The following is a 26835-nucleotide window of genomic DNA, read 5'->3' as shown; positions in this document are numbered from 1 at the left end:
ATCAAGAACCAGAAGAGATCCCACGTACGCCGGTCCACGGATGCGAAACAGCGAGATCGTCCGACATTAGCGCAACGTGAGATAAGCGGTGATAAGTCGCCGTTTCCAAGACACCCGATATAGGCCGCTATATACGCGCCGCGCGACGGGCCGACGTGACTAGTTCAGTGACAATCATGGCTGGTAAGTAGTGAGATCTGTGGCTGTTTGTTGCTGTTTTTTTTCCGTTGAAAAATGAAACGTAAACAAGTGAAGACGATTAATTTGTTCTTGCAATCTCGTTTAATTAGATGCCGATTTATTTCTGAAACAAAGGTTAATTGGCGTTTCTCGTGACTGTTGAAATTCAAAGGAATGAAATACACGAGCATTTTGGTTGAAAAAATTAAAATTGCGACACAGGCAAAGCATTTAAAATTTAAATTCTTCTGTATACTTTATTCAGATATGTCAACATAAGCGCAAAACGTGTCGTAGATTATTACAGCTTTTTTAATATTTTCTGCAGCGTAATTTTCAACACGGATGTTTTAATTGATTGGTGACGAAAATTGCGACGTGCAAAAAAATGTTTAAAATTTATTTCACGGAATTACAGTCTTTTAAATTATTTGCCGACTCGGCATTTTTATACATTTCGCACTTTAAAATGCACAAAATAAAAAACAAACGTAAAGAAAATGTATTAAATGTTATTTAGCTTTCTGTTAGATTTTATAATTTTCTCTCTTTAATAAAATTGTAATAAAAATTTAAAATATACTTGCTTCACTTTGCATTATGTATAAATTTTTTTTTAATTTGTAATAACGATATATTCTTTTATTTCAGACATAAATCCCTACAAGAACCTACTAAAATCCATTAAAATTGGATTGAAAGAATGCCAGTATTATGATATCAGCAGTTTTGGTACAAGATATGGTAAACTTTTTACTTCTTTCTTTCTTCATGTCTATATATAAATATAAGAATATATATTAGTGTATTAAATTTCTGCATTATAGACAAACTACCATTTTCTGTTCGAGTCCTTCTGGAAAGTGCTGTGCGCAATTGTGACAATTTCCAAGTAACACAGACTGATGTGGAGAAAATCCTGAATTGGGAAAGTAATCAAGCTCTTTCAGATGGAGTTGAAGTGGCCTTTAAGCCGGCAAGAGTCATATTGCAGGTAAAGAAGCTATTTTGATGTATTTTTTATATTTTATACAATTTATTTGTATGCAAAAATGCATATTTATTACTACTAAACTACAGGACTTTACTGGGGTACCAGCAGTTGTGGACTTTGCTGCAATGAGAGATGCTGTAAAAAAACTTGGTGGTGATCCTGATAAAATTAATCCAATTTGCCCATCAGACCTTGTAATTGATCATTCAATACAGGCTGATTTTACAAGGAGGTATGATTTACTGGGTTAACAAGTGTTTTGATTTTTGATATTAAGAAGGAGTTAAAGGTTATCATGAAAGCTGAAAGATTACTAATAAACTACTGCAATGTTACATATGTAAGAAGAAAAAGTGTTACATAATGTGGTTAATACCATTGTAAAACACAAATAGAAAAGTTATTTAATAAGTTCTGTGTTATGCATTATTACGTAATATTTTTTTTTACACACACAAACATGATTGGTATGTTTCAGCAATGATGCCTTAAAGAAGAATGAAGAACTCGAGTTTGAAAGAAACAGAGAACGCTTCCTGTTTCTTAAATGGGGTGCGAAGGCTTTTAAGAATATGTTAATTGTACCCCCTGGAAGCGGTATCGTGCATCAAGTGAATTTGGAGTACCTGGCGAGAGTGGTGTTTGATTCCAACGACCTTCTCTACCCTGACAGTGTAGTTGGCACTGATTCTCATACCACCATGGTGAATGGGTTAGGTGTTCTCGGATGGGGCGTTGGTGGTATCGAGGCGGAAGCTGTTATGCTTGGTCAAGCGATTTCGATGCTGATTCCTAAAGTTGTGGGATACAAATTAGATGGTGTACTGAATCAATATGCCACGTCTACCGATCTTGTTCTGACCATTACTAAGGTAAACGTTCTGTCGCTGAAATAATTTATTTGAGAGATATAATTTTTTTATATAATAAAATGCTATATGTTAATTTTTTATAAATAAAATTTTACTTGTTTTTTAATAGCTAAATAAAGTGTATGCGACGAGATATGTATTTTATATACAGGACGAAAAATATTAATTATAAGCTCATAAATCTTAATATTTTATTTACAGAACCTTCGACAAGTCGGAGTGGTTGGAAAGTTCGTTGAATTCTTCGGGCCAGGTGTAGCACAATTAAGTATCGCTGATCGCGCTACTATTTCGAACATGTGTCCAGAGTATGGCGCAACCGTGGGCTTCTTCGCAGTAGATCAACAAAGTTTGGCATATCTCAAACAAACAGGTAATTTTTTTTATTAATAAACTTACAATTTTACAAATTTCTTTTATATTTTTTAAATTTATTTTATACAATGTGTATAAATATATATTTTTTCTATAATTTAGGTCGATCTCAAGAACACATTGACAAGATTGAAAAGTACCTTAAAAACGTACGAATGCTGAGAAATTATGAGGACTCGAGCCAAGATCCAGTCTTCTCCGAGGTGGTCACCTTGGATTTGAGCACTGTGGTTTCGAGCGTCAGTGGACCTAAGAGACCTCACGACAGAGTTTCGGTATCCGACATGCAGATAGACTTCAGAAATTGTCTTGTGAACAAGGTAAGTGGTTTTCAAACAATATTACTGCATGAAAATATTTTTTAGTGAAATAGAATTGCACTCGTGAATAAACTTTTTTTACTTCGACATAATTTATATTTTCTTACTCAATACGAATCGTATTGATGATATAAATAGTGCTTGTAATATTAATGTAATGCTAAAATTTGTAAAATTAATCAGCGCTTTAGGAAAGATGATTTTTTAGTACATACAAGGGACGAATATTACCCAGTGACTATGAAATTTAAGTCAAACTGGATTATATTCATCTCACGCTGTACCTCTTATTCCGCCAGCTAAGCTTTAATATAATCTCGTAACAAATTACTCTAAAAATATTCTCTCGGAAACAAAAAAAAACCTCGATAAAAATGAAAAATGATTGATAGAGAATCACGTAACTAATTACTGAGATACGATTATCTTGCTCTAACATATTGCAATATAATTTGAATTTTACAATTAAAGTCATTTGCTTCCAATAAACCGTATTATATGAATTTAATATTATTAAACGCTGTATTTTATTTTATTATAATTATTATTTTTTAGAAGACATTAATTTTTAATATTAATTAATAATAGAGGTACTTGAATTTTTTGAGCGTGCCTGCTAATATGATAAGTAATTGTTAATGAGATTCTATGTTGCTATGTCTCGAACATCTTTCCCTTGCTGATCTAGCTTTATGATATTCTGATTCCACATATAGTTAGATCACCAAAGATAAATGGACGAAACGAAGGTTTTTAGGTGACACATGTTGCCATTAAAGACGAGTATATGATCTAGTCACGAGTTTTCATGTGTGATACCAGTCGTATACTCGACCCTAATAACAATATTTAAAAGAGACTGATGCATGCGTGGACTTTGGAAGTAGCAGAAGTCTGAGGATTCGATATTGCATGTAATCATCACCCGGTGAAGTTTTTTATTACAACCTTACCGGATATGATCGCATCCAACGATAATCCTTTGTGTAATGTCGATTCTTGTTATATATTCTTTTTTTTTTAATAATTAAATTTATAAGTACCTTATCTTTACTTTCGAATTACTCCGAAATTCTTAGTGAGGTGGGCATTTGTAAATAGCTTTTATTTTATCACTAAAAAATCAAATAATTTCTAAAAAACCAAAGAACTGAACAAGTTCGAAGATACATGTTCTATAATTTCCATTCACAACACTGCATGCTTGATTTAAAGAATTTTAGCAAGCGTACAAAAAACGTACAAACCGTCAATTCGTAAAAAGGAAAAAAAAAAAAACTGTTTATCAAGCGAATATATATTTAACTCGCGATCATATCGAAAAAGTCGCAATCTTAATCCGACAGACGAACTGCGGCGAATGATCGTTCATCGAGCGGAAACAATATGTGTTTAAGAACAGGCCGATCGATTTCTATTCGAAATGTTCAACATTAGCGTCACGTTACCTGGCCTATGAAGTATACTTGACGAAGAAACTCATCCACGTGAATCATAACGCATCTTCCGTATGAAATACAATTCTTTTTTGATCGAGTTTAATGTTGATGATCAACGAGATATGCCAAAGTTAATATACTAAATCGAAAAAGCATAAACTGAAAATGTTAGATTAAACGTATGCCAAATATAAATAAATAAATTTTTTAATTAATTTAAAATAGATTTTCTGTAAAAAAAAGAAAAAGTTTTTAAATTATATTAAATTCAAGAAACTGCACAAGCATAATTAAATTTAATATTTTCAAGAGTATCTTCAAGACGAACTGTTCTAACGATTTAATTATTTCTACAATCGAATTATTCTCCAACATATAATTTATTTACGATAATTCAAATGTTTAACAATAAGTAACTATTTTAATATATTTCAATAATGAGTTTTTAAAACATTTCCATTACTACGTGCACGTTATCTTCCCACAAGTTTACACAGTCTGTCTGTAGAATGATAATAGTATGTATCGAAACGTCGCTTGAGTTTTTTGATATTTATATTTATCAAAATTTATTTGGTAATCAGAAGACCGCCGATAAATATCTGTAAACTGTAACCTTCGATTCCTCCGAACGCAGAAGAATGCGAGCGCTGATACTTATCAATTTACGAAGAATGAAATAATTTGTATGTACGTACCGCTGATCAATCGGTCCGTCCGCTTCGTTGGAGAAGACAGTAGCCTTTGGTCGCACTTCGCATAAGTTCTGGAAGACTTATTCAGAGCTCGCGTTGAAATTGCTGATACAACAACTTACTACATTCGTTTTGCAAAGCTCACACATTTCGTTGCAAATGAGTTATCGTTTGCCGTGCACACTGGTATATGAAAAGAGCTCGGATTTCCTATCAAGCCACGATGCTCGGCATGGAAAAGGATATGTGTTTACGGAAAACGATGAGAAATTTTGTCCCGAAGGAATCTAGTTTAATTAATATTGTGGCAATGATTATGATTCATAGATTAATTAGTGGTCGATATTTTAAAAGAAATAATTGTAGCTTTTGCTTGAAGTTCTGTAAATTAAAATTAAATTAAATATTGTATACATCTTTATATTTTTTTTTTTTTTTTTTATTGAATTTTTATTTATAAAATATATAGTATATATATATTAACATATTTGCTTTATGTTAAATTCACACATAATTGTTAGAACGTTTATATAAATATAAAATGTTTTTTTTTTTTTGGGAGTATGTGTATATTACAATTTATAATTTTTATATTACAAATTTTTTTAATCTCTCCCTTGTATAAAAGTACTTGTCATTGCTGGATTGTGCATATGTAAGGTGAATAACGGGGTCATAGACCTCGTGATTGCTTTGAAGATCGTTGCCAATTCGTACTGCTTTTTCAGCAAATTGTTTATCAAGTAAAGAATTCCGTTTTACCATTCAATGCATTAAATCTGCTAAATTTATAGAATACAAATAAATGCGAATACCTTCAACCAGATAAAATAAATCGTGTATACGAAACAAAACGTGCAATTTGCATTAGGTTTTAATTGTAATTTAACTGTAATTAAGCACGATAAAAAAGAATTATATATATTACTGTAACTTTTTTTTTTCTTTATTGATTAATAAGTTTTCAGCGCGCAGTAAATAAGGATATTTCCACTAATATTTGAAATTGCATAACGGAAACGTAATTTTCATTTCAGGTAGGCTTCAAGGGCTACGGTTTAGCTCCTGCGAAGATAAATACTGTGGGGAAGTTTAACTACGAAGGAAAAGAGTACAAATTGAAGCACGGTTCGGTAGTCATCGCGGCTATTACCAGCTGTACGAATACTAGCAACCCTAGCGTTATGCTTGGAGCAGGTTTGTTATAATTATTTTGTATTTTAAAACTTTTTGAAATCTTATCAGTACTGATGAAAATACAAAGTTCTATAATTTCAAAATTTTATTACAAGAACATAGTTCTATAAAATTTCAGTATTATTAATGTTCTAACATTCTTTACATTTTAATTCACAGGTCTCCTTGCTAAAAAAGCCGTAGAAGCTGGCTTGAGCGTTGAGCCGTATATTAAAACGTCATTATCACCTGGATCGGGAGTTGTTACCTATTACTTGCAGGAAAGCGGTGTAATTCCATATCTGACGAAGTTAGGATTCGACATTGTGGGTTACGGATGTATGACCTGTATTGGAAACAGCGGTCCACTTCCTGAGGCTATAGTCGAGACTATTGAAAAAGTAAGGAAATTAATTAATTTTATAATCGGATTCTATTTGTTGTTCTCTCAAAACTTTCTTAATTTTTGCTTAAAGGAGATATATGAATATTTTAATAAATTATTGATAAAATCATAAATGTATAAAACAAAAATCACATTAAAAAATAATTAAATCGTAAAGTTTTTTAGTTTTTTTAACTTGTTCTTAAATATTTCGTGTTCTGCTTGTAGAATGAACTCGTTTGCTGCGGAGTTCTGTCAGGAAACAGAAACTTTGAAGGTAGAGTTCATCCGAATACTCGGGCAAATTATTTGGCGTCTCCACTTTTAGTGATAGCTTATGCCATTGCTGGCACTGTGGATTTCGATTTTGAGAAGCAGCCACTGGGTAAAAATTCTTTTCATTTTGCTCAACTCGTATTACAGAGATACATGAAACGCTAAAACATAATTTACATGATGTATCTGTTATCTTTCAGGTCACAAAACTGACGGCACTCCAATATTCTTGCAAGATATCTGGCCAACCAGAGCGGAAATTCAAGTTGTTGAGCAGAAATATGTCATTCCAGCCATGTTTAAAGAAGTCTACAATAAAATTGAGCATGGTAGCAGTAATTGGGCAAGCTTGGTAGCACCTGACGGCAAATTATATCCTTGGGACGTTAATTCTACATACATTAAAAATCCACCTTACTTCGATAACTTGCAAAAGGTCAATATAACTTACTAAAGGCGATTTATAATTATCATATAATAAATACTTCAAATATTCGGTTTTTATTCGAAAATCTTTTTAAAAACAAAAAATAAATCTTGATTTAATCCTAATGTTTTTTTTTACGGTATGTTAATATATATTTAAGACATTATTCATCTTTAATTAATAAAAATAACTATTTTTATAGGAGTTGCCTCCAATTAAGTCAATCACGAAAGGGCGAGTACTCGTAAATCTTGCAGATTCTGTTACGACTGATCATATCAGCCCAGCAGGTAGCATAGCGCGAAACTCGCCAGCCGCAAGATATCTAGCTAGTCGAGGGTGAGTTTGATCAGTATCGATAGAAATTATAGAGACCACGCATGTGAGCTGGTTAAATAAAAAAATTTTTATTTTTAGTTTGACGCCCAAAGATTTCAATTCCTACGGTTCACGTAGAGGAAACGACGCAGTGATGGCGCGCGGTACATTCGCTAACATTCGTCTTGTGAACAAATTTATTGGTAAAGCAGGACCACGAACAATCTACATTCCAACAAACGAAGAGGTATATAATAGACTACATAAAATAAAGATTTTAAAATATACATTAGTAATGAATATGTCTATAATGATTGATGCTATTTAGATGGATGTTTTTGACGCGGCCGAGAAATATGCCAAAGATGGAACGCCTCTGATTGCTCTGGTTGGTAAGGAATACGGATCCGGATCCTCCAGAGATTGGGCTGCCAAAGGACCCTACCTACTAGGTATTCGAGCTGTTATAGCAGAGTCATATGAAAGAATACACAGGTAAGTCGTTTTCAAAAGTGTATATTTTTGGTTTAAAGTAAATTTTATGGAATTAGTTAAAGAAAAAAGAAGTTAAAAATTAATTTATTTAAAGTAAACGATTTAGAATAAAGAGTATTCACTTAATTAAAAAAAATTTAGATTACATTTGCTTTAATTGTGCATTTAAATTAATATTTATTTATTTTATCTGGGTGTGTAGATCGAACCTTGTAGGTATGGGGATAATTCCACTACAATATCTTCCTGGAGAAAACGCAGAATCTTTAGGATTAACAGGTTACGAGCAGTACGACATTGCGATACCCACGAATTGCCAGCCCGGAGAAAAGATTACCGTCAACGCGGATAATAATAAATTCGAAGTAATTGCACGATTTGACACGGAGGTTGATTTAACTTACTTCAAGCATGGTGGTATTCTCAATTATATGATTCGCACGATGCTTTGATGAGAAAGAAATAAACATAAATAATTTTCTTGAAACGTTACTTAACGAGATGCTTAATATATGGTTTTTGGATATAAAAGGCGTATCTCCTTCAAATAAAATTGAATCTTAAATATGGAGAAATATAAAGGATATGTAAAGTAAGGATACATTTTGCAGGCGCTATTGTAATTTACAATATTCATGTATAGCACGCTATTAACATATTTATTTCATAACATTAAAAAATATTTTATTTCTTGTTGTTGAAATTTTTGCTTTGTAGTTATTTTTTTAGCAGAAATAATTCGAAATTAAACGAAGCACAGAGCTTTTTCGAATGAAACCTGTTATAAAACAAAGTTCTTTTTATATTTATAATTGTTACATCTCTTACCTGTGTGTATGGGGAAAATTATGTTGTCTTTGCTTTTATGTATGTATTGCAGTAATAAACTGTTGAAATATAATAGCAATATAATTAATTTTCTTTATTATACAAAATCATTCTTCTCATATATCAACATTTCAAAATATCTCAAATATTCATTGTTTAATTTCCAGAATTGGGCCAAATGATTTTTTCATGTCTTTCCTGCCATAATTAATTACTGAATAACATATAATGTTTCAATCTTCAATTATGCATTAATCTGCACGACGAACTGAACACTGACTTGTAATCGAGCCTCTGATACGAATTGACTGAAAAATTTAATTTAAACACGTGTCTATCTGTAGCACAATACATATTTGTGCTATCGAACTGTACAGAGTAGATCGGACTGCACTGAGATGATCCAGTCGAGTTCACGTAATACATCTAGACATATTGGAAAGAAAATTCGTTATGAACGTATATTGTATAAAGCGCATACATTACTTCAAAATTAATAAGAACCTGAACGAAATCACTCTTTCTTTGGTCCCACAGAACAGCTAGGCAATTATACTGTGTCCCTGTAATCATGCTGTACCGATGATCAGATGAAATGGAAAATAACGTTGCATCGGTTGGATCCGTCCATGCACATACACAGTTTCCGGTTCTGAAATCGCAAGCATTAATGCTATGTCAAACTGAAAGTAAGTAAAAAAAAATAATTACTTATTAAGATTACTAAGTAGTCAAATATATTACCTTACATCCCACTTTCTAATGCGTGTATCGTAGCCGCAAGTGATTAAAGTGTTGGGATCATCCCATAACATGTCTAGTATTCCAGCGCCATATCTCCACAAATAATTCATTGTATCTGCTACTGTGTACCTGAAATATCTCCATTAGCTCATTGTAAATTACGTAGGTTGTATTCAAGAGACAATTAATCACTAAACGCTCAGTGATTCTTTATTACAATTAAATCCTAAGAAAATTCAAAGGAAAGATCTAATCCTATTACAGAATCACTGAGTAGTCAGTGATCGGTTGTATCTGCTGAATACATTAATTCATACATATTAAAAATCTGTTTAGTCATAGTCCTTGTAGTAATCAATTAATTAATCACAATACGCATACCGTTCAATATCAATTACATGTAGTGGGGTCTCAGTAAATCCGGACGAGCCAACAGCAAACCTTACTCCAGTGGGATCAATTGAAAGCGATTGCACTCTATTCTTTAAGCGTTTGCATATTCTGTTATCATAATCATCATTCTGATAAATATGTTTTTCAGACTTATCCATATCCGGATGTCTCAATATCTAAACAGAAATAAATTTTATATCAGACATTTTAAATATATTTTACATCATCTCCTTATACATATACATTACAACTTACCTTTATTCCACCACATTGTAAACCCACAATAACAATTTCGGATGTTGCATCAACAGCATTAACAGAATTCATAAACGGTCGTTCTAACTTATTATTTAGGAACACTTTTGCAACATGATATTTGTTCTTGTCAAAGTTTACCTTAAGGTAATTTAGAGTACCATCTCTGTAAAGTTTTTACATTAAGAAAATAAAAAGTAATAAAGATATACATACGATTAAATATATATCTATATATTATATATACATGTGGCCACATATGATGAAGTCTTTCCAAAGAACAAATTTAATGATGTCACCACCTATTAATTTGTATTTTTTTTCACGTGTGAAATATATTGTTGATTTTTCTTTGCGCTTAAGACCATAAAAATTATGACCACCACACCACCAGAGTATGTCATTTGTCATTCTCAGCCAGGATATCACCTTTAACTTATGTGTAAATATTGTTTCCTTTTTGTATATACCATAACGCCAATTATTAGATACAAACCAGGAGGTACTTGGACGCAATATTGTATTACATCTGCAAGAAAGGAGCAATTTTCAATTTTTAAATTAATTATTTATATATCGTGTAATATTATATGTATATATATATATATATATATATATATATATATATATATATAAATTTTCTAAGAATGTAACATATTTATTAAAAGAAGGTACTTCCAAATTATAAATATAAAAATTTCCAGATATGCATGTCAATGTATCAATAGATAAGATTATTTCGTTACTTTATTACAGAAAAATATTGTACTGTCATTATTATTTAACCGAATTTGTTTTGTAGAAGCCCGAATTTATATTCGAAGACAGAAACGTCAGATATTCAAGTTCAAGTGCAGATTAAATATAACCTTTCACGAAATCTTTCCGATGTTTGATTTGTGACAAGAAATCGTTTGCTTTTCTTGAACCAAGCCACATCCGTACGCACGATTTCGTAAAATCGTTTGCATACTTCGCTGAGTCGTAATAAGTCGTACTCATCGCAGAAGTCAAAAATTAACAATAACACCTCGCTCGGCAGAATATCCAAATGCCAAGTATTTGTCATCTTTTTAGGAGTAAACATGTAAGCAGGGGTAAGGGAGTAGGTTCCATAACCTTATCGTCTGCTTATCGTTCTTGGCTACACGCGAATATCCATAAGGCCGCGTTTACAATGAGCGCTATCCACTATCACAGTTCCTCAGTGAGCGCGCCGGTCTTTTTTATTATTTTAAATTATATTAGCGTGTAACTACGCGCCGCACGCGTGTCTCTCGTCGGAGAATGCAAACGTTTGAAGTCTGACCGAAAAAACAGAAGCTCGGTAACAAACGGCTCTTGAAAATTTCCGTGGATTTGCAATAAATTTATTTCGTCTTTCCGTGAGACTGTCAGTGGATCAAGACTCTAAATCTTCCTATGCAATTCCGTGGCTCAATCTCGGACCCTTTGCATTTTGTGATAAGCTACACTTATCTACTTTATTACCTATTACGAGATTAGATTAATTTTAGTTTTATAGAATTAAAAATTCTATATATAGATACATATGTACAGGATATATACGCGACTGTTAATATGATAATTAAACGACTATTAAGTATCAAAAATTGCAATGTTTAATAGCGGTGAAATAGTCGATTACTACTTCTTTGTAATTGATCAATCGCTTAAATATTTTAAAAAATATTAAAATATTAAATTGTCGTTTCTTATTATCTTAAATAAAGATATATAAAACGCATACTATTCTGCTACAACACAATGTGCCTGTGCATCGTCTGGTTTCTTCCATTCGACATTCTTTCTTGTGTCTGCAATAAAAGAAATATTTTACTAAAAAACTTATCGCACCGGAATCGACAAAAAAATTATTTGATCTTCTTACCTGGTGTTTTATTCTTTAAGTACAAAATATGAAGAATGAGGTACATAAACGCAGAACATGCTGCGAGTGTTGAAAATATTCTTAAAGTCCTTACACCACCAACCTTTTTGTACAAAATACCTCCAATCAAACTACCAACCGCGAAACCTACGAAGATATTACAGCGATAATTATGCAATTAATATAGATATTTTAGCAATGACCATATTTAAGTAGTTCCGAAACAAATAGGGAGCATCCTAGATGTGCAGCGTAAAACAGACATCACCAAATTGCTCAAGATAAATTTATATTGGTAATAAATTGATGGTGTTCGTTTTACATTAATTGTGCGCACCTATAACTCACTCAAAAAATATATTTATATCACTTATATAAACTTTTCTTTTTATAAAATAAGTCTCAGTAATCGGAAAAAGAATTTACCTAAACCATCGTCCATTCCTGCTACAATTCCTTGTACTGTAGCTGATGTACCAGGTGGCGATACTGCACTTGCGTATGCCACTATTGTTGTATAACAAAGCGCATACGTTGGTCCCTGCATGAAAAACTCCACCAGAAGCACCCACCATGGCGTTGGAGCAAGAGATATCAATCCTAGCCGCAGCGCGTAGCACACAAAGCAAAATGTAAAAGTGTAACCGTATCCAAATTTTTTGAGTATTTTACCTGGAAAAAAAAAAGAATTAATATTGTATAATAGATTAAAAAATATCGACTTTTACCCAGCAAACGCAGAATATTGTAACAATATTACACCAATATTTTATGTTTGCTAGGTAGAATTCTTAATTAAAAAAACCATTGAAACGTTAGAAATAGAAATAAGAAAATAATTTACCAGACAAAGAAAAAAATATTATCTCGCCACCTAAAGTCTCCGCGGCTACAGTTAGACCCTCTATTAACTTGATTTTACTCATATGACCAGTCGTCATAGCAAGATCTTCCATATACCTAATGAAAATAAACTACATTGAATGTAATTCGATTTGATTAATTTCTAAAAATTTTTTGGAACAATAAATGTAAATATATTTTAATAAAAAAAAATATTTACCAGAACAAAAAGTAAATCATAAAGCTATCGAAGATACCCGCAAGAGTAGCAAAACATAGAAATATGAGAATAGGTTTCATCTTCAGAAGCGTCCATACATCTTTCATTATACTCGACGATCCTGACATAAGCGGCAGCTGTAATAAGAGCATACGATATAAAACAATATAGAATATACAACGTAGATAAAAATGTGAAGAACAAAAATTTATTTACTACTATTTATTTATTATTTATTTTTTTTAATTTTAAATATAATTACCTCCAATTTTCTGCAACAAATTAAATCGATAGAAGTAAATACAAGCACAAGCAGAAATGCCGGTGTGTAAGTTTTGTAGATTCCTTGCGACCACCAATCTAGTGCGATCCCACCTAAACTCGCCGCCACACCAAAACCAATTGTGCCCCACACTCGCTGCCTACCATACCCCATTTGTCCTCCCTCACCTGAAAAAATAATTTATAGATTTTTAATAATACAATAGAACAGACATCAATCAAATTGCTTTGTTAGATTGAGTCAAAGTAAATTAATTTAATCTGATTGATAAGGTTTATTTTATACTGTAAGCATTTGGGACGCTTACATTTGTATCATTAAAATTTGACTTTTAGGTAGATATTATTTTAACATTAAAAAAATACCATTAAAATATGTTCCTGCAAATCACTTACCTAATACATCAAAACAAATTGCGTCGCTTATGCAATTGGCAACATTAAAACCGATATTACCAAGCGACATTAAGATTACAAATCCCCAAAATGTAAAGGATGTATAAAGACAATTATTATCTTCGAAATCGTCGCAAGTAACATTACAGATGTAATTCTCTGTTGCATGTTTTTGACACAATAACGTCTCATTAATATTTAATAGGCACGTAACGTTTGGCGAAATCTCTGCTTCCTTTCTAGTTTCATTGAAAGATAATCTAGTAGAAAAATTCGCATCCTTGCATACCCAATGACATGTAGTATCCTTCGTGCCGTTACATGATGTCATCGACAATGCGTGCTTAAAAGAAAAACTTAAATTAAAAAAATGAATTTTTTATTAAAAATAATATATATAAATAGTTAAAAAAAAATTAGAAATTACTCAAATAAAAAAAAGCTAAATTATACATATGTAAAGTATGTTCCAGATTAACCAAAATAAATTTTTTAATTCTTATGAAAGATAATTAATCAACTATTATAGAACTTTTATTGTAAAAAAAAAAAAAAATGCGTAGCTATAGAAACATAAAAAAAAATTACATGATCCAAATCGCAAGACGGCAAAGACGCGCAGGAAATATTTTGAAATTGATGATCTGGTAGAAGTGAACCGGGTAGTACCGGCAAAAAATTCATAAAAATATAACAGCAACTTGTTACTCCGAGTAGCGCCATAAATATTAATTTTCTCCAAGTGCGATAATAGTCCACGATAAAGCCAAACATAGGTTTTGCGATCAAAAATAAAATAGGCAAAATCGCAGTGATGCTACCCATAATTAATGGCGAAACACCGAGCTGCTTGCCGTAAACCGGCAGAAACGGTAAAATAGGACCCATTGCTGAAATGATAACAGTTTTCAATATCAACGATTTCGATGATACTTCCTCTAGGAAAGTTCTTAAAAGCATTCTTTCAAATTGTTACAAGGTATTTAATATTTTATAATACTCACCCGCCATGAAAAAGAAATAATGCGCCTTTATAGGCAGTTGCGAGTAATTAATTTTCATGATGTACGTTTATGAGTGTCGACAAACTAATAAGTCCAATTAATTTTGCGTTTCTCTCCTTCGACGTTTTCTCATGCTAAATTTCTCAGCTGTACTGCAAAGTAATAATCAAAGATAATAAGAATAATAGCATACATACACGCACACGTGCGTACAATATATCTTAATTTTAAACATTATTAGCTGCGATCAGTAAAAGTGTTATTTTTTTAAGTGTTGTATAATTTGTGAATTCGATTGATGTGTGCTCTTAAATTCAGATATTTTAAAACAGTCTGCACAAATCATGATACTTCGATCTGCTGGACGCAGTCATTGTACGACATCGATGAAAATAATCGTCAACTAAATGTACACTAAATTGAATTTAAACTTTCCTCGATTCGCGATATATCGATAATCATGAAATGTTTCTCGATCGCAAAAAAAAAAAAAAAAAAACTTGAAATGACTACAAACGATTTCAAAATGGCGCTACACGATATGACAACCGTCGTTGGTACACTGCGGAATCAGTGGTACTTCAGGCAAGTCCAAAGAGTTCTTGAAAAAGAAACAGGTTTCCCACGAGTTCCCGTTCCCGGCCGTTACGTACTTGATAAAGCCGTCTTATCACTCTGTCCGAGCGAGAGGAATCCATTCACCGTGTTTCAGCATATTTCACACGCTTATTAACTTCGAGTCCGCACTCCGACGATCTTCCGGTCCTAAAGACAAGTTTTCTAATTACTTAATAAACCGCGTACAATACATATCAGCGCGACACGGCTTCGATGTCACGGCGACAAAGCACGCTCGGCCACATATGTGCCCGAATAGATGTGATTCGATTTCTGAAGTGTCACAATTGCACTTTTTGCACTCCTCGCGGACTCGTCTTGCACGCGCTGCACGCATGAAAATAAAGCCCCGGCACTCTCGGCAACAGAGCGTCTTGAGCCTTGAGTTTCAACGCCTGACGCCGAGACGAAAACAAAAGAAAGAAGCAAGAGTTGAAAGAAGCGAAAGCAAAGAAAACTATGTACGACATACATATCTCAAACGCGCTGACCGAGTATTAAGAATAGTATTGTCGTTGGCAAGTGCATTTTAGTCAGTCCGAAAGCTGCTAAAAGATTCTGATAGTGCCAGCAATTGTGAACGTACCTCCAGGATTTTTATTGGTAGATAATATTATAACGCAGCTTATGAATGCGATGAGGCTGCGGCGTAGTCGAAAACTTTGACGCTGGATCAGCCTTTCTCTTTCCAACGAAAGCCTCTGGACGCGACTTGTTTAACGGCGCTGACGCAACGCACTGAAATTACAATCACATTGGTATTACTCTCGGTAGATTGATGCGACAGTACCGCGCCGTCTCTTAAAACTAATCTAGAGTGTAAGTCATCAAACGTTATATACCGATCGTTGCGTGTAATAACGCTCCTTTTATTGCGTATACATTGTGAATCTATTATAATTATCTAATAAGTCGTTTAACAATGCGTTGCACTTCACAATATTCAAATGATTTATCACACAGACGATTGATAAGACTGCAAACGACTTATTTATAATAATGCTTAGTTGCGTGCTTATTTTATTAATGTAATAAAATCAGTCTCGATTTGAGAACTCTTAATTATCGAAAGATTTGGTAGCAATTAATTTATATGATAACATCCTGTATTTGCAGTCTAAGATAAGAATGTGATAACGATGTAAGGTTGCTTAGAAACTACGATCTCTTTCGCTAATTTAACTTGGTGCTATCTTTTTTTTTTGCATCATAAAATTACAAATTAGTAAAAATTAAATTTTGTTATTTATATTAATTAGCAGCTGGAAACGAAGTGATAGATAGCTGTTCTCGTATGAACCAGTTAAACTTTTTAAAATTATACATTCCAAGTATTATACATACGCATAAATTCGCGTTGATTAAGACTCTACCAGTAAAGTTATTAATTTTTTTTTTATTGTTTATAATGTTAAACTCACTTGTTCACAAACTGAGGAAATGTGTTATATTTTCCAGCCTTTCCAACGCTCATTTCTGGACCCTTTGAATGATAAGCACAAGGAAACGGCCTCGTGACGGTTCGCAAATATTGCACTCGTGCGAGGTAACGGGTAACAGAGAAGACTGTATTTGTTATCGCAATGCAGCCTCTCTTTCGTGTAAGGCGTCGGGTTTCGAAGATATCTCGTCCACGATGCTATTTTTTAAACACAACGTGTATTATTCATCGATATCTGCATGAATTATAAATACAAGATTATATGGAGACGCAGTCTGTTTGCTCGCTGAGGGTCGCTGATGTTTACCAAGTACGATCCTCCTCGTATCGTAATCGGCATTAATGGGTAAGTACATGAAAAGACAATGTTTTACATTTTTGCTATTATAGAAAAAAAAATACTTTGTACTGGATTGTACTTGTATCGTTACGTATTTCTTGATACTTATAAGTGCCATTTAATCTTGACTGCTTTCGCGACGCAAATCAAAATGAACTAGCTGATTCTGATTAGATAAAATCATATTTCTGGCTCTGATTAATTCGTCAAAAACCAGTTAGAGCGAAGACGAATTTTTTTTAATATCATATTTAAAGACTATAAAATATGTAACATTTGATATACATATAATCAATATATATTATTGATAATCATTTATATAGTACGTATTTTTTTAATATTGCAAGATTCATATATTATGTTTCGTCTGTAGCACAGTCCCTTCGTGCGTCAGCAGGTTTTCTCCATTCAACATTATTTCGTATATCTGCGAAAGGAGAAATTATATTTAACAATCTTAAAAAAATTGAAATAATTAAAATTATGGTAAATAGTATTTCTTGACTCGTTACCTATTACTGTCATCGTATGCTTTAAGTACGAAACATAAATTATGAAATACAATAAAGCAGAAAGTGCTGCAAGTCCTGCATAAATTCTGAAAGTCATTGAACTGCCAACTTTTTTAATTAAGTAGCCAGCTAAAAGACCACCAACCGCATATCCTAAAAACATTAATTGCTGTGTTACGTATAACGTATCGCTAAGTTTGTTGGGAAAGTAGATATATTTATAAAGTGAAATGGGTGTAACGCGGACTGTGATCCTTTGATGGAAACTTTGTTAAACTTACCAAGACCCTCCTTTATTCCAATCGTAATTGCTTGAACGGTGGCGGACGTGCCGGGTGGTGCTATTACGCTTGCATATGTTACTATTGTTGAGTGGAGTAGCGCAAATGTTGGTCCTTGGAAACAGATTTCTACTAGAACGACGTACCATGGTGATGATACTAAAGACAATGATCCCAATCTCAACGCGAAGGCTAAAAAGCAAAATGTTATTGTGTATCCATATCCAAATTTCTTCAATATTTTTCCTGAAGGAGAAAAAAAAATAGATTATTTTCACATTACATTATATACAGTCATATTTTATTTATCAGAACGTTAAAACAAATATATTTTTTGCAAATCTTACCGGACATAAAGAAAAAAATTACTTTGCTACCAAGGAAAGCTGCTGATATTGTTAGGCCCTGTATTAATTTAACTTTATTCATGTTACCAGTCGCCATAGCTAGATCCTCTATTAACCTAATAAAACAAACAATTGGATTGTTATTAATATATATGACACAAATTTTTACATTTTATTCTTTGTATAAAACTTACCAAAATACAAAGTTAATCGTGAGACACTCGAAAATGCCAGCAATAAATACAGTGCATTGAAATATAATAATTGGCATCAATTTCAAAACGGTATAAACATCTTTTAATATGTTTGGCGATTTTATCAATGGTAACTGTAATAAAAATGTAACGTCAAGGTAATAACATCAAAATTATATCATTGTACTTTTTTCTTTAATAATATAAAGTACCTTCAATCTTTTGAAACAGGTCAAATCGATACAAATAAATATAAATACTAAAATAAACGCTGGCGTGTAAGTTTTGTAGATCTTTCCTTCTGACCACAAGTCGATGGTGTAACCAGATATAAGTGTCAGAAAAGAAAAACCAATTGAGCCCCATAATCGCTGCCTACCGTATATTACTTGTCCATCTTCACCTAAACAATTAAGCTTTATTGCAAACAATATTTTACTTGTATTTAATAATATAATGTGAAAGCATTTATAAAGTAATTTCTTGCTAAAATTTAATTGATACAGATATTTCTTTTTTTTAATTTCAATTCTGAAATATACATTTACAAAAAAACGTATTTACCTAATATGTCGAAACAAATTGCATCGTTTACGCTGGTACAAATATTAAAACCAATGTGACCAAATAAAAACAGAATCACAAAACCCCAGAAAGTCACAGATTTATATAGGCAGGGATCGTCTTTAAAATTGTCACAGGTAACGTTACAATTGTCATTTATCGTGGCGTTCCCCTGATGAAATAATGTTCCGTTAGCATTTAACACGCATGTAGTATTCCGTGAGATAATTGCTTCCCTTTCGACTGCGCGAAATGATAACGGCACAGAGAAATTTGTATCTTTACACATCCAATGGCACGTCGTATCTTTCGTATCGCTACACGATGCCACTGTTGAGGCATGCTTGAAATCAATAAATTAACAAATCTTTCTTTAAACGTGTTTTATAGTAAAACTATTCAATACTTATAAACGTAATCATTGGAAATGGGACATTTAAAAGTATTTAAGATTTCAGCAGAAGAATTTACAATTGCGAGAAAATAAAGATCGACTTACCAGACTAGTATTGCAAAGCGATAGAGAGTTGTAGGAAATATTTTGATATTGGTGATCTGGTAATATCGGGCTTGGTAGAGCTGGTAAAAAGTATATCGAGGCGTAGGATATACCTGTCGAAGCGATTACTATCATAAAAATCGTTTTTTTCGAATTAAGAAAACGATCCACAGCGTAGCCAAATAATAATTTGCCAATAAAGCTTCCGACAGGTAGAATCGCGATGATACCACCCACAATTAATGGCGAGATACCAAGCTGTTTACCGTAAACCGGTACATATAAATTAATAGCGCCCATAGCTGGAATAAAATAGATATGAACTCCTTTTATGGTCATTTTATACAATTAATTTAATTATTTAAATGGACATATATGTGTAATTTACTTTGAATTTACTTTTGGGTTGACACTTACCTGCCATAAAGAAAAAATAATGCACCTTAACATTCAGATAAGTGTAATTAATCTTCATTATTTATATTAAAATAAAAACGTGTAAACAATAAGTATAAAGTTAAATATTAGCAGTAACTTAGCTCTATGTTTCCCAGTTAAGACGTACTAACGGGACATTTCGAAATGCAAGAAATATATAGTATTAATACTCTAACATTATTGTGTTGCGTAACAGTAAATGGCAAATAATTAGACGTTATTTATATATTTACCATTATTTGTTATTTACTGATACGCAATACTAAAGTGTTTAGAAAATTGCAAAGTTGATACTATATGTTACTCTCATTTTAAAATGTAGCGTTTGTACGTTTTAACTAGAAAACATAAATTAGTAATATTTAATATAATACTTATGAATTACAGGTCAAAGTTAATATTTTTATATAAATAATAAAGATTAATTATACTTAGCTGATTGTAAAGGTGCATTATTTTTTAATTATGGCAAGTAATTAAGTGTCAACTCGAAAGTAAATTCAAAGTGAATTACACAGATATATGCATTTAAATAATTTAATAAATTGTAGAAAATACTCATAAAAAAAGTTTATATATTTTTTTATTCTAGATATGGGTGTTATTTATCCATATGCACCAGTTTACGGTAAACAACTTAATATTTCGCCGTTGGTAAATATATAGAATAACGTTTCTACCTTAAATTTTCTTCTAACTTAATAAATATGTGTTTTTTCATGCCTTTAATCTTTCCTGAGAAGGAAAATCGTCGGGCAAGTCTACCTTTTTTAAATTTTAATTTTAAAGTTTTTTTGACGTCGGTAAGTAAGAAAATACCAAATTTATCTCTTTCAAGATACCGCACACACACTCCAACGTTAACAGAGTGACGATTTTCCTTCTCAGGAGAGATTAAAAAAAAAACACACACAAATTTACCAAGTTAGAAGCAAATCTAAAGCGGGGGCGTTATTTTATACATTTAATTATTATTAAAATCAGTGTCCAGCGATTACAAAGATAGACTTGCAACGATTATATTTTATTCTTAATCAGATTTTATTAAGCGATAATTCTATTATTTTTATAAAGCAAAAAAAAAGTCTTACATCGTTAAAGGAAAACTAAATAAAAAAAAAAAAAAATTGATTTAACTGAACGAATTCGAAACAAATAAAAGTTGATATGTCTCGAATGAACCTGGCAAGTCCGGGATCTGATTGAGTTTGAGCGCTCGCAGAACTTCGAATAGATCGGGGATCTATCTCGGGCGATAAATCCTCGTAGATTCCGGGACGGCCCGGGTCGAAAAGTTCGCGAATCAAGATTATCGAGTTGGCGCCGGACATGTTTCGCGCGAAGTGCAATCTCTAGGGATACTCCTCAAGGCCTGGCGACACGCGACGAAGATAAAGCACCGGAAGACCGATAAAAAAGCTATCGCTCGCATGCCAGGAAATCGTGTTCCCGCCCTCGGGCCACGACAAGTAGCAGCCCCAAATGGAAAGAATGAATCCCAGGCACCATTTGCGTCCCCGTCGCGCTTAATGGCGCAAACTCGAGTAACTTTCTTCTTTTGTCGGGAGAGCTTCTTTTCGTGGCCCGCGTACCGTGATTATCGCGCGTAAGCGGCACGCCGAGGGAACCGGAAGCGATTAATACCGCATTAATCTAAGTGGCTTTCAACGTGAAGACTGCGGTGATTCGCAGCGCATCGGCTTTCGGCAAATAAAAATTGTCTCGGAGGGGTAAAAGCCTAGCGAGTCGCATCTTCTTCGTTACTTGATCGCGCGCGAGTTTAAGTGCGCGCATATGCGTCTCACGTACTCGCGTGAAGATGAAGTGCTCTTCGATGATATTACTGCTGCCCGTTTTCTTCGGCCAGTGCATCGTTTTCTCTTGGCAGGTGCAGAGTAAGCAGAAATAATGGAAGCAACGTATTTTTATTGATAAAGGCAGGGGGAGCGGGCGATTGAAATTCAAATAGAATTGAAATCGACGACTGAGCGACCGTGCAATCAGCATAATATCACCCCGGCAAATCAATAACGAGCTATTTTCTTTGATACGGCTACGGATACCTGCTGAGAAATGTACTTTATCGCGGAGCATTATTGTTACGCCCGAGATTGAAGTCGCCTTTATCCATCGGGAGCTCAGGAGAACGTTAAGTCGCAGGAAAATAAATTTAATAAACGTCGCAATTAATTGTCCCGATATTTATTTTTACTTCGCGCTGTTAATTAACCCGCTGCGTTGAAGATCGCCGTAGTTTTACAAGTCCCATCTCTAATTACTTTCCGCGAATTTAAATGAGATCAGCCGCTTTATAAAACCCGATGCAGTTTTAACGGCGTATCGTAACAAATATTTCCTTTCAGTGCGATGTCCCACGTTGCAGCTGACTAACGGAAAAACTCGCCTGCGGGCTCGCGGTAGAGTCGTAAGGTTCAACTGCCACGACGGGTTCACTCTGGTGGGCAACAAATATTCCACGTGCGTACGTGGCCAGTGGGACACTCCTACTCCCGTGTGTGTGAGTAAGTAAAATTTTATGTCGGAATAATAGAGGAAATTACCGATCAGAAGTGGACGGGTTTTATAAACGCGATATATACGTTCAATGCATCGCTGCCTATTATTCGCGCTCTTTGTTTCATTTTTGATCGCGATAAAATATTCCGAGCGAAATGCTCTTTAAAATAAAATGCGCTTTGGTAAAATATAGCGTTGGGTGGTAATAAAAAAAAAAAAAAAAAAGTGGAAAAAGAAAGAAAAAAAAAAGCCCGACGAAATGGTCCTGCCTGTGATGGCCTCGCGCTGTCGATATCGTGTTTCAAATAAGTTTTTAATGCGGGGGCGGAAGGGGGATAAGAATTATCGATGTGATAACGAATATTGAATGTGATTTATCTTTTTGACATTTAGACGCGGAATGCACCGCACCGAGTCGACCAGATCACTCAATTATGGTGGAAAAATTGTACGGGGCGATATCAATGTTCTTTTGCGAGCCCGGTTACTCTCTGGTCGGCAACGCTGAAATTTACTGCGACGGACGTCGATGGAATGGAACTGTTCCTTATTGCCGAAGTACTTTAACGAAGAGCTAATTTGTTTGATTATTGTTATTGCTTGGTACGCTTAACGATTGCGCTCGTCTCTGCAGTCGAGCTACGGGATATTGCGAGATAAACGTTTACTTACAGCGTAGAGGAATAATTATTTCATTTTTGTTCCTGCGAAGCTTCGTCACGCTTGTCCAATCTATAGTATATAATTAATTTTTATATAACTGCATATTTTCTTACTTTTAAGTCTTTCTCTTATTTTATTTTAATTAACACCTTATTTTAATTCATTATTTTTATACTAATTTTGGTTTTCTTCGTGTGACGGCATATCGCAAATTTTATTCTCATTAATACAATGTCTTTTGTGATAATCTTCGGTAAGGTTTAAACGCATCCACGCCAACGAAATGCGATTTTGAGAGCCCGGATCTTTGCTGGTGGGAACAAGATCCGCAGCACGATTTCGATTGGAAACGCCACAACTTCGAAACACCAAGCCTGCACGTCGGCACCGGTCCAACGCACGATCATACGCTGGGAGCCGGAAATGACGGTACGTCTGACGCCAACATTCCACTGACAACGATAGATTAGTGAAAAGAGGAAAAAAAGTCGTTTTGTTCCGAAGCAATAATTGCGTACGTTTCAGGGCATTATCTATATATCGAGGCATCCGGACGATTGGTGAACGATACGGCGAGAATCGTATCTCCTCTGTACAATTCTTCATTGGCCGATTCAGGATGTTTCTCATTCTGGTGATTAATATAATTTATATAATATTAAAATATAAATTTGCAGTTATTTTTATCAATTTTTTGTAGTTTTAACACATTATCTTATTAAAAAAAAAAAGTATGTCAGCTTTGTCGTAAAAATTTTAACATTTAATTTATATTAAAAATTTGCAATACACGATTTTATATAAAATATTTAATCAATTCGGCAGGTATCACATGTACGGCGCCACGATCGGCTCTTTAAATTTGTATTTCAAACAAGAGGATTCCGCGCAGCGATTAATGTTCACTAAAAATGGGAATCAAGGCAATCAATGGTTTCACGGCATTTTCAATTTACCAGAAGCTAATGCTAGCTTTCAAGTACGTGTGGTTTTAAACTTTGTTATTTAAATCATTAAACACGGCTTTTAATCATCGGAGTACTATTATTTACGTGGTAGTGCACTGTTATTAAAATATTACGAGAAATCAAACATTTTCATCGGCAGTTTGATATATTTCGAGTGTTTCAATCCAATTTTATTTCGTTAATAATAATATTAATGATAATAACAACTGATAACTTTAGCCGGTTTAAAATTTAAACACAAAATTTCTTTCTATATTTTTCTGCAGATTATTATAGAAGGAGTGCGAGGTACCAGTTACGTGAGCGATATCGCTATAGACGACGTCGCTATTTTACAAGGGGACGAGTGCAAGGTTAAAAACGAGTCCACGAGCGTAATCGTCAGCGACGATGGTAAGATTTAAAATTAATTTCAAGTATATTTTAATTGAAAAGCTAACCGTAAAAGTTATTAGTTTAATTTTGTTCATTATTTTGCAGAAAAATATGTCACAGATCAAGTCGAAATAATTAACGCTCAGCAAACCTGTCGGGATAGATGCGTTTCGTCGGAGAGCTTTACCCCACCGCCGTTTGGGCCGGAGAGTTGCCTTTGCACGATCGATTGTGCGGAACGTTCTATTTGCTGCCCAGATTACGTTGAATATTGCATTCTAGGTAACTGTTTACTGTTTTAATCGGATGCTTCGGTCGGATGCCTATATTAGGAACCCCTAATCGGATTAAAAAACCGATGATAGCGCCGGATTTGATCTTATAGATCGCTAATCAGTTTCGCGAGACTCCCACGATTGAGAATCTTAATTATAATTACAGGATACAGCACATCACTCGACAGTATTACGACTACAATTACACCGGTTAAGAATTCCACTCTAACAGGATTTCCTATAAATCCGAAGGACGATATCGACCCATATGTATCCAGGTGGCCGACGTCGACGGTTCTGAGACCCATAATGACGACGACGGTCAGAGCTCAAACTAGAAAACCCTCGCAGAGAACGACGCCTGTGAAGTCGACGCAGCAGGTGGAAACGAAAGAAACGCCATTCGCATCGAAGACAACTTCGACGACGAAATACGTAGAGCTTCAGGACCGACCCGGTACATATATCTGTTTCATTACGTACAGAGAAAGATTATCCGATATTAAATCGGAGCGAGACGCCTCGGCCTAGTTTAAGTAAGCTACACCCTGAAAAGGATCTCGAAACAAATTGAAAAGTTAAAGTACGGACTTACCCAGCTTTGAGAAATTGCATTATGGACTTATAATGCATTTATACCTGCGTCTAAGTATCGATTGACCCTTCCCTTCTTGTTATGCATGACACTGCCGGCTGATAATTCGGGGGGAGAGAGACGCGAAATGTTTAACATAATTTCACGTTTCAAACTCAGGATAATTTAATTATTGAAAAAGAATTTAATTGATAATTCAATGCATACTACGTTATGCAAATATTTATGTCGAATTAATTTAGTGACCTATATCGATTTTAGTTGGGGAGATATGTTGATGCTGTTGTAATTGGCGATGGGAAAAAAATTTGCAGATATGCACGAAGCGGAGCGGAATCCGGAAAAGGTGAAGCAAGGGAGAGGCATTGAAATCCTGGAGATCGTCGCGGCGGTTGGTGCAACTTCGGTTCTACTCTTCGCGGCGTTTGCGATCGCGATTATCGTCATCAGGAGAAGGAAAAGTTATAAGAGAGGAGCAAGCGGATCCGCGCTCTCAGAGGACAGTGACGTCCGCTTCTTAACATCTGACGAAATTCTCGACTTTAATTTAGCCCGACCTACTGATAACGACGAATTATAGCCCTACGTTATCGAAGTCTCTCTTTTAAACAATTTAAAATTAAATTAAATTAAATTGATCCTTCAATTGAATAACTGATTGACATATTAATTAAGCGAATGAAGCCATGTGAGAAATTACGAGTGGAACATCATCGCAGCTGTGCTTTATTCTTACGGATCGTTATCATCCAATCTTTTTCTAGAAATAAATTATTTTATAAAATTCGAAATTATTTAAGTTCAACTAATGTTCTTTTCTTTTTTTTTCTTTTTTTTTACGCATTAAACGTTTCCGTTCATTTCCATTATTTCAGAGCAGCGACCTATTTTTCCGATGACGAGTGTTACATCTGAGAGATTAACCGCTGGCGAAATTGTGCAACGTTCTATTTGGGAAGTCAAACACGCACCTGGGATTGATGTCGGGTTCTCCGATTGATTTCACTCCACGAATACGTCATTGCCAAAATATGTATGCCGGAGCACGTAGATTCAATAGCACTTCTAGACAATCGGCGGCTAGACAAATGGACGTTTTCGGGCGTCTAGACGCTTACACAGTTATATTACGTATTTGATCGGTCGAAGTGCGAACAGCTGCGTGGATTCGCATCGAAGAGAGGATCTCAGCTTACGGAGCTGCGAGCAAGAATTTTTCTAATTAAGCGCACCCATCATAAAAGGTCCCGCGTGAACGTCGGGCCGATAAATTATTTATGAAGCCACTCTGTAGTCGCGACATGCAGACTTTTTGTGGTGAACTATACAGGTTTGCGGATGTCGTGAAACGACGCTTTCCTCTCAGGAGAGAGTACCGAGGAAGAATACAAAGCGAAAAG

General features: G+C 34.1%; 5 protein-coding genes across 10 annotated transcripts; 2 read left to right on the top strand and 3 right to left on the bottom strand.

The window, feature by feature from the left end:
- The first annotated feature begins 24 nt into the window (after positions 1-24).
- On the top strand, positions 25-8864 carry LOC139106377 (cytoplasmic aconitate hydratase). The gene is made up of 15 exons (XM_070663096.1): positions 25-183; positions 832-924; positions 1008-1174; positions 1261-1406; positions 1653-2046; positions 2248-2419; positions 2524-2741; positions 5913-6072; positions 6232-6452; positions 6665-6821; positions 6913-7148; positions 7342-7478; positions 7557-7704; positions 7786-7952; positions 8155-8864. Exons 1-15 carry the CDS (start codon positions 177-179, stop codon positions 8402-8404), a joined length of 2673 nt encoding a protein of 890 aa, XP_070519197.1. The 5' UTR covers positions 25-176; the 3' UTR covers positions 8405-8864.
- LOC139106387 (F-box/WD repeat-containing protein 4) lies at positions 8849-11394 on the bottom strand. The gene is made up of 7 exons (XM_070663115.1): positions 11042-11394; positions 10420-10701; positions 10173-10338; positions 9906-10093; positions 9525-9653; positions 9285-9432; positions 8849-9206 (listed from the first exon to the last, which is right to left on the bottom strand). The coding sequence occupies exons 1-7, from the start codon at positions 11257-11259 to the stop codon at positions 9021-9023; spliced, it is 1317 nt and encodes a 438-aa protein (XP_070519216.1). The 5' UTR covers positions 11260-11394; the 3' UTR covers positions 8849-9020.
- Positions 11395-11528: 134 nt separating this feature from the next.
- LOC139106381 (major facilitator superfamily domain-containing protein 6-like) lies at positions 11529-16155 on the bottom strand. Of its 3 annotated transcripts, XM_070663108.1 has the most exons (11): positions 15462-15571; positions 14809-14960; positions 14393-14694; positions 13805-14147; positions 13389-13576; positions 13127-13263; positions 12908-13023; positions 12490-12735; positions 12064-12210; positions 11923-11989; positions 11529-11663 (listed from the first exon to the last, which is right to left on the bottom strand). In XM_070663108.1, coding segments are annotated over exons 2-11 (1605 nt in total). In that variant the 5' UTR covers positions 14867-14960; positions 15462-15571; the 3' UTR covers positions 11529-11662. The 3 variants fall into 3 exon arrangements, with proteins under 3 accessions (XP_070519209.1, XP_070519208.1, XP_070519207.1); XM_070663107.1 differs by lacking the exons at positions 11529-11663; positions 15462-15571 and adding an exon at positions 16013-16155 and having other exon boundaries at positions 11772-11989; XM_070663106.1 differs by lacking the exon at positions 11529-11663 and having other exon boundaries at positions 11772-11989; positions 15326-15612.
- A 916-nt stretch (positions 16156-17071) lies between these two features.
- LOC139106378 (uncharacterized) lies at positions 17072-26240 on the top strand. 3 transcript variants are annotated; one of them, XM_070663098.1, is made up of 10 exons: positions 17072-17213; positions 22406-22564; positions 22953-23117; positions 23481-23651; positions 23748-23856; positions 24048-24201; positions 24457-24583; positions 24671-24847; positions 25007-25297; positions 25750-26240. In XM_070663098.1, exons 1-10 carry the CDS (start codon positions 17210-17212, stop codon positions 26013-26015), a joined length of 1623 nt encoding a protein of 540 aa, XP_070519199.1. In that variant the 5' UTR covers positions 17072-17209; the 3' UTR covers positions 26016-26240. The 3 variants fall into 3 exon arrangements, with proteins under 3 accessions (XP_070519199.1, XP_070519198.1, XP_070519200.1); XM_070663097.1 differs by lacking the exon at positions 17072-17213 and adding an exon at positions 21530-21937; XM_070663099.1 differs by lacking the exon at positions 17072-17213 and having other exon boundaries at positions 22436-22560.
- On the bottom strand, positions 17212-20239 carry LOC139106380 (major facilitator superfamily domain-containing protein 6-like). 2 transcript variants are annotated; one of them, XM_070663103.1, is made up of 9 exons: positions 20022-20235; positions 19605-19906; positions 19106-19448; positions 18754-18944; positions 18542-18675; positions 18348-18463; positions 18001-18246; positions 17720-17872; positions 17212-17634 (listed from the first exon to the last, which is right to left on the bottom strand). In XM_070663103.1, exons 1-9 carry the CDS (start codon positions 20077-20079, stop codon positions 17564-17566), a joined length of 1614 nt encoding a protein of 537 aa, XP_070519204.1. In that variant the 5' UTR covers positions 20080-20235; the 3' UTR covers positions 17212-17563. The 2 variants fall into 2 exon arrangements, with proteins under 2 accessions (XP_070519204.1, XP_070519203.1); XM_070663102.1 differs by having other exon boundaries at positions 17212-17872; positions 20022-20239.
- Positions 26241-26835: the final 595 nt, after the last annotated feature.

Source organism: Cardiocondyla obscurior, linkage group LG11 (assembly GCF_019399895.1).
Source record: "Cardiocondyla obscurior isolate alpha-2009 linkage group LG11, Cobs3.1, whole genome shotgun sequence".
NCBI classification, from domain to species: Eukaryota; Metazoa; Arthropoda; class Insecta; order Hymenoptera; family Formicidae; genus Cardiocondyla; species Cardiocondyla obscurior.
The sequence above is the reverse complement of the archived record's forward strand: the minus strand, read 5'-3'. Positions and strand labels throughout refer to the sequence as shown.